General features: G+C 46.3%; 1 protein-coding gene across 1 annotated transcript; it reads left to right on the top strand.

Moving 5' to 3' along the window:
• The first annotated feature begins 206 nt into the window (after positions 1 to 206).
• CRCT1 (cysteine rich C-terminal 1) lies at positions 207 to 1923 on the top strand. Its single transcript, XM_059673742.1, has 2 exons — positions 207 to 380; positions 1171 to 1923. The coding sequence occupies exons 1-2, from the start codon at positions 222 to 224 to the stop codon at positions 1555 to 1557; spliced, it is 546 nt and encodes a 181-aa protein (XP_059529725.1). The 5' UTR covers positions 207 to 221; the 3' UTR covers positions 1558 to 1923.
• The last annotated feature ends 9392 nt before the right edge of the window (positions 1924 to 11315 follow it).

Below are 11315 nucleotides of genomic sequence, written 5' to 3' on the forward strand. Positions count from 1 at the left end.
GTGTGTGTCCACATTGTAGAAAACGGACAAAGAGAATAGGTCCCAAGAAAGGGCTCCAGCCCTCTCCTCACTTGAGCCCCCTGCCTTGCCTTCACCCACACAGCCCTCCCAGCTATGAACAGTGTCCTGTTGGGAAAATAAACATGCCACAGCATCCTGGCACTTCTAGGTGGTGACTTGAACAGCCACGTGCACCACCTACAGTGCTACCTGAGTGACAAATGTCTCTGGGATGTGAGTGTCAGCTGAGCACGTCTATTGGGAAATGGGCCCCTCCCAGGAGCCAGTGCTATGAATCTTATATAAGGTTCTCTGGCTGGACACTGCTCAGTCCACAGCCTGTTGGAGAACTGAGTGTCTTCCAGTGGAGTGAGGGTCTGGTGAGTCTTCAAATGCGGCCTGGGGAGGAGGTTGGGAAAAGCGGGAGGCAGAACACAGCCAGCAGGTGGATGCATAAGGAGAGGCCTGAAAAGTGTCTTAAGCGTCAAGTGAGCCAGCCTCTCGCGGTACCAATGAAGACCTGGGGGTGTGCGTGTGGCATTTGCAAGGTCCCACAGCTAGTCTTTAGCGGAGATGTGACCAGAGCCCAGGTCTTTGGTCCCCTGGACTGGGATGCATTTCCAAATTCAGCATCTCTCTCCTCTTCCTGTGGTTTTCGGGGAAGGAGAGGCACAGGCAGGAAAGCATGACCAGGACATGCCTCTGGCCTGTGTGGATTCTGTAGCCCCGCGTTGGGGATGCAGGTGTGATGTGAGTCTTTTCAAACTGACGGGGTGTTTATACAAGGCCAATGACCACAGGCACATCTTGAAGGTCTCCGGCCACAGTGAGAGGGGGGAGGGGAGAAGAGCCAGGAGAAGATTTTGGGTTGGGTCGTACAGATAAATTGCCTCGATAGCCTCTTCTTTTTCCACTTCGGGGAACCTTGGGGGCTCCTTATCTAGTCCCGGGAAATGGAAAGCCATCCACGGTTTGCACAGATTGGTTCTCGCTCTAGGCACGTTTAACTCACGGGAAACGCCTGCATGGGGTTTGAGTCTTTGCTCCCCCTCGTTTCTTCCTTGTACCAAGCCAGGCTGGCTCCATCCCAAAGCCAAATCTCAAAAGCCCCAAGTTCCACCGGTGGAAAGAAAGAGTCTGCTCGCGTGTGACGCGCTGCGTTTCTTGCAGGTTCACGGTGACAGCTTCGCGATGTCCTCCCAGCAGAGCGCTTCCGCCAAAGGCTTCTCCAAAGGGTCTTCCCAGGGCCCCGCCCCGTGCCCCGCCCCGGTGCCCTCCCGGGCCTCCTCCTCCTGCTGCGGCGGCTGCGGCGACTCGGGCTGCTGCAGCTCCGGCTGCTGCGGCTCCGGCTCCGGCTCCGGCTGCTGCGGCTCTGGCTCCGGCTCCGGCTGCTGCGGGGACTCGGGCTGCTGCGGCTCGGTGTCCACCGGCTGCTGCTGCTTCCCCAGGAGGCGCCGCCGGCAGCGCAGGAGCGGGTGCGGGTGCTGCGGGGGCGGCAGCCAGAGTTCTCAGTGCTCCCCCAACACGCAGAGCCCGGGCTGCTGCGGCGGCTGCTGAGCGCACGGAGGCCCGGAAGAGCCTCTCCTGAGCCACCGGCCAATCAGAGAGCGGCCCGCCGCCCGTGCTGCCACCCCGCCTCCTATCACTGTGCTGGAATTCCGGTCTGGGGCACCCCTTCGTCCCAGGCCCCCATCAAGCTAACTGCACTTGGATGTCCAGAAACCCACCCCGTTCTCAGCCCCACAAAACTTCCCGACCGCGTGATTTTCCTGCCTGGGCACCTGAGAGCCATGGTGGACTCTACTGTCTGCATGGACACTGCACTCTGCTGTCTGCCTAGGCTAGCGCACAGTAGGTGCTCAATAAATGCCTACTGATTTGATTGTCTTAAAGACATGTCATAATAAAGCTACCTCCTGAGAACCCACACGTTCCTATTTGTTCTTTCATTTGGGTATTCACTGTGTCTGTTCTACCGTCCACTCCCTCTCAGCCCTAGCTTGGCATATTTGCAAAAGGCAGGAAACGGAAATTCCTGCCGGAACAAGAGCCAAGAGCGGATCTCTGGTGCTTCACAATGAGAGCAGAAGTTGCATAGGGAGCCAGGCAGCGTCCTAAGAACTCAATGTGACATGCACCATCTCATTTATTTCTCACAGTAACTAGGGGAGGTAGGTGCTTCTAGTTCCATTTTATAGGAGAGAAACTGAGTTCATGTAACTTGCTCCGAGTCGCCCAGGTGGTGCGTGATGGAGAATCCTGGCTGCCTGATTCCAGGTTTATGTCCCGAACTGCTCTGCGTGGTCCTCTGTAACCCCCTCCCAGACGCTTGTCCACCCACCTGTCCCCTGGGCCAGGCAGCTGCGTGGCAAAGGTTTGGATCTGCAGCTCTTGGCTGTGGAACCAGGTTAGCTGAGACTTTTTTGCTTTGGCCACAAAGGATCACGGACCCCCTGCTGTGCGTGCTGGGTAAGGAGACTCCCAAGCTGAGCCTTCCAGGACTGGAGGCTCCCTCTCCAGGTCTCACCCCCGCAGTTGAGGCCTGATCAGGAGTCATGCGCTTCCCAGACTCTGTGGGGTCTGATGTGCCACACTCAGGAACACGGGGGTGTCATTCTCTAGAGGGGGTGGTTGTGATGCTGGTGGTGGTGTGGGGGTCATCCCGAGTGGGTCAGAAACTGAGGCCTGGGGTCATGAATCAGGAGAGAGGAAACGGAGAATGAGGTCCTCTGCATCCATGTCTGCTGGTTCAAGAGAGAAGAGACAATAATAACGGTGACAATAATAGTAACAATAGCTTACTGCACAACTCAAATTGTTCCAGGCACAAGGCTCAGCACTTTACATATATTGTCTCATTTAATCCGCACAATAATCTTAAATATAGACATGAATTCTCTTATTTTTCACATGGGAGGAAGCTGGGGTTCCGAGAGTTTCAGAGAGTTGGCCCAAGTCGCACCGCTTGTGTATGCGCAAGGCCCCCAGATGGCGAGTGAGGGAGATGAGATTTGAATTGGGGTCTGACTGATTCCAAAGTCCATGATCACAGACTCAGAGTGTCATAGTCTACTGCTCAGGAATCACCACTAGTCAGGGGCAGGGCCACGCAGGCCTCTGCAGGCACACCCAGGCTCTTAGGAAATTGGAGCTTGGCTTCTTTGGCTACTGTTACGTCAGTGACCCAGTGACTGCCAAGCTCTGTCATGGCATCCACCCAACCAAAGGTATGTGCACAGAGGTGAGGTCAGCCACGCTCCATCGATTCACCCGGGATGTTTAACGTTGAGGCCAAATGACCCCGGTCAGGGAGGCTCCGAAGGGAAGTCCTGCTCTGGGTGGGAGGGGCCCTTCCTGCCACCCCTGAGGTTCTCTGATTCCCAGTGGGAGGTGATCTGTGGAAGCTGTTTGTAAACAGATGATATCACCCGTGGACCTGCCTCTCCCACAAGTGACACGTATTGAAACAACAGGCCCTGGGACGCGGTGGCGCGTGAGGCGGGAAGGAGGCACCACCTGACTCACGACCGATTGGAAAGCCAACTGAGGGTTGGGGATGACCCTTACACAGGAAGCTGAGGCCTGAGTTTTGGGAAAGAAAGACGAGAGACGCATGAATCTGAATGGAAGTACACACCCTTTTATGAGAGGCACGTTGATATTGATCAAGTGGCTGACCCTGGATGGTGGTACCGCCAGGCTCTCGGACCCCAGCAGGCCACCACAGGGAGGCTTTGATGAGAGAGATTTGGGCATTCCAACAAGAGTTGATTGTAGACACCTAGAAAGCTACTTGGGATGGGCTAGAGCTCTCTGCTCGTGGTTCTACAGCTTTCCTCATTTCCAGCAGCAGGTGCGCTGCCGGCATGGCACAGGGTTCCCTCCGAGGTGGGAGCAGTCACCCCTCAGAGCGCTGGAGCTCGGGGGAATTTGGCAACGTGAAGTCCTACTCAGAGGTGGTCACCCAGTACACGGTGGCAGGCAGAATCAAGTTTATCAGGTGTCTATTCTTGTTGGTTAATATGTTATTCTTAATAAGATAGTGATAGTAATCTCGAATGTATTTTGTTCATGATGGCTCCAGTTTCAGCTTAAATTATGTTATTATAGTGGTAATAGTAACAACTGATATTTATATAGAACTTAGAGCTTATACGGTGTTTTCACAGGTCTCTATTACAATTCTGCAAGACAAGTATTATCATTTCATATAACAGATTGAGAGAGGCTCTGAGAGTTTAAGTGACACACCCGAGGTTGTCCAGGCAACAAGTGACAGTCTCCGATTGGACAAGGCTTTCTAATGTCTCCCAAGAGAGCCAAGAACCTCCTCTTTGTAATCTAGACACCGTGATAATTAAATGTCACCGGATTAATTATTTAGGGATAGTGCTGTGCTCATCATTACATCCCTAGCACCTAAAACGGTGCCAGGTACACATTAGAGGTCAATACATAAATGAACATTTGTTAGCACATCACATGTAAAGTATTGTGCGAAACAATTCGAGGGGATGCACAAAAGTAGTTCTTGACCTCAAGGAATTTACAGTCTGATTCGAAAAACGTGGCAAATGATCATACAAGGTATGAATGATATCACATGTAAGAAATAATGTCACATACAGATACATACAACACCTACAAATACATACAAACACAAGAAATACCAGAACGTGGCCTAGACAATGGCTATAGGGACTCAACTGAATTTAGATGATCTGTTACAGGACTTCAAATGAGGACAAGTTACTTTGGGCTGAGTTGTTCACAAGACTTCATGGGAGGAGGGATCTGAGCTGGGTCTGAAGGGTGGAGACACTTCAGAGAGGCAGAGCTTCATGCGGTTATGCATTGATTCAACTCCATCAGATGGTGCTCCTGTTGAGACAGAATGAGAAATGACACCCAGACCCTGGAGGTCTTGGGGCTGCAGGCAGACAGGAAAGTGAGCAAGAAAGATTATCTCACATGGCGAAAAGTGCTGTGATGACAATAAGGAAGACAGGGGTATAGAGATGAAGTGAAGGTGTATGGGGATTTTAAACGAAGACCGGGGAAGGAGTCTCCGAGGAAACATTTGAGCAGAAAGGGTGGGAACCATCCTGCAGAGCAGAAAAGCACGTGGCTATGAGGTTCCTGCCTGGCTGGAAGCCTGAGGCTACAGATGTTTAAGAGATGTTACTTTAGGCCCATTAGGGACTTTGTTTCTTAGGGGAATTATTTGGAATTCCAGCTGCTTGGTGCACAGATTTGGTAGTGAGATCGATTGTGAATTATGAACTGGGCAAATTTCACCCAATCTTCACAACTCTCCTGCAAGGTAGCCTTTCCCCCACACTTTTAAAAGATAAGAAACCTGAGATGTAGAGCTGTTAGGTCCCAAGTTTTCACAACTTGTGATTGGCAGAACAGGGTTTTGAACTGGGTGTGTCTGATTCTAAAACCACTGTTCTGAACACTGGGCTATAACATGCATTTCTGGGAAGAAGGGGAGAAGTTTCGAGCTTAGACAGAGGGATAAGGAAGGGTACCCAAGGGGGAGGTAGTGGTGTAGAAAGGCCATTCTCAGAGAGGGAGAGAGGAGGGCAGATTATGCATGGTTTTGAGAGCCAAACCCAGGAGCTGAAATTGTATTATGTTTGTGCAGTGTGATGGTAGGAAAATAAGTACTTTAGAAAGAAGTTTTGAAAGAAGTACTTTAGATAGAAGTTGGTCTGTATAACACCTACAGTACTCCCTTAGATGACCCTAAGTTTAATTAGGAAGTGATGATTAGGATGCTCTAGACTAGAGGAACAAGTGAATGGAGAGAATACACAATGAGGAGGCACAATGGTCCAGGCTTGAAATGGGAATCCGAACTCAGTACAAGGCAGTGAGTAAGGGAAGGAAATGACATACATGAAAAGCATTTATTCAGAAGGAAGAAGAATAGACAGACCTGGGTGATGTATTGGGACTGAGGAAAAGGAAGCGGTTGGGTGTTTCTGAGATTTTGTGCCTGGTGACGGGGAAATGAAGATACCATTGATGAAACAGAGATGTCAGGAGGAATAAACTGGTGTGGAGAGGAAGAGGGCAAGTCCAGCTCAAGACACATGGAATTTGAGGTACTGGCAAGACATGACCATGAGACAGGACATGGGGCTGGAACTCCAGACAGACCCTTGAAAATTTAGATAAACACATAACAATACGTCATGTGGACGTTCGAGTCAAATCCTTGGGAATGGATATGGTCCCACCTAGTCTGTGAAAGTGATTGAGAGACTTGGTCTGCCTTTGCTCACTGCAGTAACCTCGTGGTGAAAAATAGAGACTGGGACATAAAAGGCACTTAATAAATATATGAATGAATGAATGAGTAAATGGGCATAACAGAAAGTCAAGATTAAATTGAAGAAGACATTGGGTAGTTAGGAAGAAGTGGAGTTTCAAGTGAAGAGGGAAAAGATGATGAAGTCGGAGAAACTACCCAATGATTTGGACTAGATAAGGCTATTTTGGGGTCTCAGGTTCTAGAAATTCAGGCGGAAGAGAACCAGGATGGTGCAGAGCTGCAGAAGCTAAACGATGTCACACAAATCAAATTAGTCACACAGGTTCCTCCTTCCCCGTACATGATCCATCTTGGTTTCTTTAAACCATCAAACAGTTATAGTAGGAGATTGCATCTGGCGGGATAGCAGTTTCATTTTAACCGGGTGGAACAGGTTGGGCAAGAAACCTGGCGTTCATGGTTGGTAAGGACAACATCCTCTTTCCTTTGGATGACTCTGCAGCAGCTCAGAGTGAGCTGGCTCTGCTAAATCTGAACTATGCCAGCTGGCCTCAGAATGTGTCCAATCTAGAAAAGCAAGTGTGCCCTCGTCTCTTACAGACATTGCATCAGAGCAAGAGCTATGGCTCCTAACGTATCTCATTTAATGCTCTGTCTCATTCTCAAGGAGATACTCGTTCAATTGCCAATAATGTAGCTGCATCAGCTTGGCATGCTTGGAAACTTCTGTGTTCAAAGGCCATTCTCTCTGTGTATAAAGCATGATTACACGTACCTGAAAGTCAGAAACTAACCTCCTTTCTCCAACCCTTCTCCCCTTGGTGATTTTCTGTTCATTTATAACTGCAATCTCTCATTAACTAAAACTTATTGATCAGTTCTGTATGAAACGAGCAAGTAACTCTTCTCCAGTAGTCTCGAGGGAGAATGAGTAAAATGTCATAATACAGTGTAATTTGACAAATGCTTGAAGTCAGCACACACAGGAAGCCAGCTCCACAGAGAGGGGGCCACTCATCCAGCTGAGGCAAAAGGTGTTGTTTGAACTTAGTCCTTAAGAAGACCTGGGAGTTGGCCAGGCTGGGAAGATAGAAAAAAAATATTTCAGTTAAAGCAAACAGCCTTAAGTGCAAAGGTCAGAGAGATGAGTACGTATTTTGTAGCAAACAATTTTGAGTGTCTAGCGCACAAGGAAGCTAAGGCAGGTGAGATTATACAGCTGGTCAGGGAATAGATAAGGCAGGACCTGGTGCACCTACCCACAGCTCCTGGAACTTTATCCTGGAGGCATGGTGAGCCATGGCATTTTGGCGCTCTTAGGTTTCTCTCCCATGTTTTCAATCAGACTAAAGTTCCCTTAGCTCAAAAATGGGGGCGTTGACTTCATCTCCAGTTACTATGCTCACCCATCTTCTCTCTTAGTCTCTTCCCTAAACTTCAAAGAGTGCCATTCATTCTTTTATCTTTTACTTAAATCTTCCTAATCCCTCTGGAATGGTCCCATATGCCTGATGACCTTTTTTTCAATATATACAGTGGGGCCTTGACTTACGAGTGTCCTGACTAACCAGTTTTTTGAGATACGAGCCGTCGGTCAGCCGATTTTTTGCTTTGAGTTGCGAGCTCAAATTCGGGTTATGAGCCAGCTTCAGATACCCCACCGCTAGTTGGCGCAGCAAACGTCACAATGAACGCCACAACATCAGCCCAGCATCACGTGTCTCACTCGTTCACTTTTTGATTTGACATACGAGTAATTTGAGTTACGAGCTCCATCATGAAACGAATTAAACTCATAAGTGAAGGCCCCACTGTATATTGATTTCAGAGTGGAAGGGAGAGGGAGAGAGAGAGAAACATCAATGATGAGAGAGAATCATTGATCAGCTGCCTCCTGCACGCCCCCCACTAGGATCCAGCCCACAACCCAGGTATGTGCCCCTGACCAGAATCGACCCTGGAACCCTTCAGTCCAAAGGCCGATGCTCTATCCACTGAGCCAGATCAGCCAGGGCCTGCCTGATGATCTTACTCCAGTCGCCAAGTCATCTCTCAGGCATTGCATCCAATGGTCTTTCTTCATTCCCAGGATCCTAGCTGTCGGTGCAGCGTTGCCCACTGTTGGTTAGCTTCTGCCCCTCTCTCTGTGATACTGCACTCCCCTCGGTGTGTTCTGTCTGATTCTTCGGACTTTTTCTTTTATATTTTCTTCTCTGCTATTCTCTTTCCTAGCTACACTTCTAAATCTGTACATAACTTAGGTTCAGCCCGTAGCTGTCTGACTTGCTATTTTTAGAGAAATCACCTTCGTTTACTCATTCCTCATACTTTTATTGAGGGCCAGCTGGTTCTTTAACCTGAAAATTCTTGGTAGTCTAATCCTACCTTTTATAGAATATACTGACTTTCACTAAAGATGAACTCATAATTCAAAATTACAAAACACACAAGAAAACAATACAACATGAATTCATCTTCAGTGGAACTTTATTGTGGGTATCCTATGTAGCTTATGCTGAAGACAAGTCCCTCTAGATCAGTGGTTCTCAACTTTCCTAATGCCTTTAATACAGTTCCTCATGTTGTGGTGACCCCCAACCATAAAATTATTTTTGTTGCTACTTCATAACTGTAATTTTGCTACTGTTATGAATCGTAATGTAAATATCTGATATGCAGGATGTATTTTCATTGTTACAAATTGAACATAATTAAAGCATAGTGATTAATAATAAAAACAATATGTAATTATATATGTGTTTTCCGATGGTCTTAGGTAACCCCTGTGAAAGGGTCATTCGACCCTCAAAGGGGTCACAACCCACAGGTTGAGAACCGCTGCTCTAGATTAATTCTGAGTTTGTTTTTGTCAAATACCCCAGATCACCTGCCTGGAAACCATTTTTGTTTCAATTACTCAGCTTGGGACTTGCAGACCACATGTGTGGTATATTCTGGATGAACAGCAAACCGATGTGAGGCACAGACCTTTGGTTATTAATTTTAAAGGTTTATTTTCTCCCCACTCCCCAGACAAGCTTCCTTGTGTCGTATGGTAACTTTTCTGGTCCACCTTTTTCACTAAGGATGTCTCCTTTATCGTAACTAGTGCTGTCTCTTTCTCTTCAGGACATTCGACCTCCAATCTCAAACCCCAGAAAAGGACTGTCCCTGCCATCAGGCAGCTGCCATATCCACTCATGGGCTTCCTGTTCAAGTCTTCCTTCAGTTATGGAACTTGGGAATTTTTATTACTTGCTTGCAAGCATAGGTATGAATCAAAAGAATATTTATTGTATTTTATCTAACACTTGAGATAGTTATAGCATAAAGATTTTAAAGTTATCTAATAAACAATATGGCCAGAACCAGTAGTTGGTTCTTTGAAATTTCCTGTCCGTCTCAGCGGTGCTGAGGGAAATCTAGGGTAATAATTTTTGCTCTTCTTGGGGCCAAGTCTGCCCTGGCAACTACTGTGGAAGGAGCAGTGGTACTTGATTCAAAAGAACCTCAAAGGGAAGCCAAACCCAGGGACCAACTGTTGATTCTCATTCCATTCTTAAGCCAGGCAGATTTCTTAAACAACTGCTAGACTCTAAGACTCTTGAGGACAGTGGTTGTGCTCTATATGTCTTGGTGTTTTCCTGTCCACTCAGTACTATGACTTGAATATAGGAATTGTTCAAAAACAATTGTTGATTGATTGTTGACAGCATAAACGCTATAATTTAATCCTTGCTTTGTACTTGTACTCATCAGAAATTACATTAAGGTGTGGTGCATTCTTAGTCCAAAGCAGCAAATTAATCCTACACTCCACCCAGTTCAGAAACGTATAAAAAATGCATGGACTCATTTCTGACATTATATCCATTCCTCATCGAATTCACAATTAATAATAAAGTAGAAACGATGCATGTACTACCTGTTTAGTGAAATATATGTATTAGGGTAAATAGTCCAAAATTCACAATATCTCTAACTTTTGAAAGGATTATTAGGGAGCGTGTAGTAGGATTGCTCATTTAATGTATGAGCAAAGTCCCTTTTCTAATAACTTGCCTCGCAGGATAGTTTATTTCATTTTGCAAATTTTAACTTGTTAGAAAATCTTTGTATTAAGTTTTTAATGTTTATGTAACTTTTAAAAATTATTGAATAATTGTGTTCACTGTAGAAATATGTAAATATAAATAAATGAAGATGAAGCAACTCATAATTCTACCATCAACCACACTCATTTTCCCAACTGGTTGTGTATTTCTCCAGATCTTTCTCTATGCAAACTTTCTTTTCTTTAAACAAATTCAGATTACGAATGCTATTTTTTATTTGAACTTTTCACCCAATGGTATATTATAGCAGGTTTTCATGACAATAAACACTCATTCACAGCATATTTTTCATGCCAGAGTAGTTTTCCATTTTCTGGATAGTTCACTGCTTATTTAACCAACTCTTTATGCTGGGCATTGTCTTGCTTTGATTTGTTACTATAATTAAATATGCTATAATGCACTTCATTTATTCATTCAACAAATATTTACCAGGCACCTTAACTGTGCCTAGCACTATACTAGGTGCTGAGGTTTCAGAATGGGGGATAAAGTTCCTGCCCTCAGTTAACCTCTGAAGGGGGACAGGGAGATTGAAAATAAACAAACAGACCACAAATAAGATATTCACAAATAGTGTTAATCATTGTGAAGACAACAAAGCAAGGTAATGAGATGGAAAGTGATAGGGCCGAGTCTGTGATTTAGGCAGGGGAGACGTATGTGCCACAGAGCCAGAGGGTGAATCTTAGATGAACCTATAGGAGTGGAATTGCTACATTTGTAGTAAGCCCTCCTCCCACCAGGGTGTAGAGGGTTCTTCTACTCTTTGGCCCTAATTTCAAATCTGCACAAACAGAGATAGAATAGGGTAGTCAGTCTCAATTACCCAACATTCAGATAAAACAAAACAAAACAAAACAAAACATTTTGTTGATATTATTTCATTTCCTGCCCCCCCCCCACTGCACCCCAAG

The sequence above is a fragment of the Myotis daubentonii genome, chromosome 18 (genome assembly GCF_963259705.1).
Source record: "Myotis daubentonii chromosome 18, mMyoDau2.1, whole genome shotgun sequence".
Classification (NCBI taxonomy): domain Eukaryota; kingdom Metazoa; phylum Chordata; class Mammalia; order Chiroptera; family Vespertilionidae; genus Myotis; species Myotis daubentonii.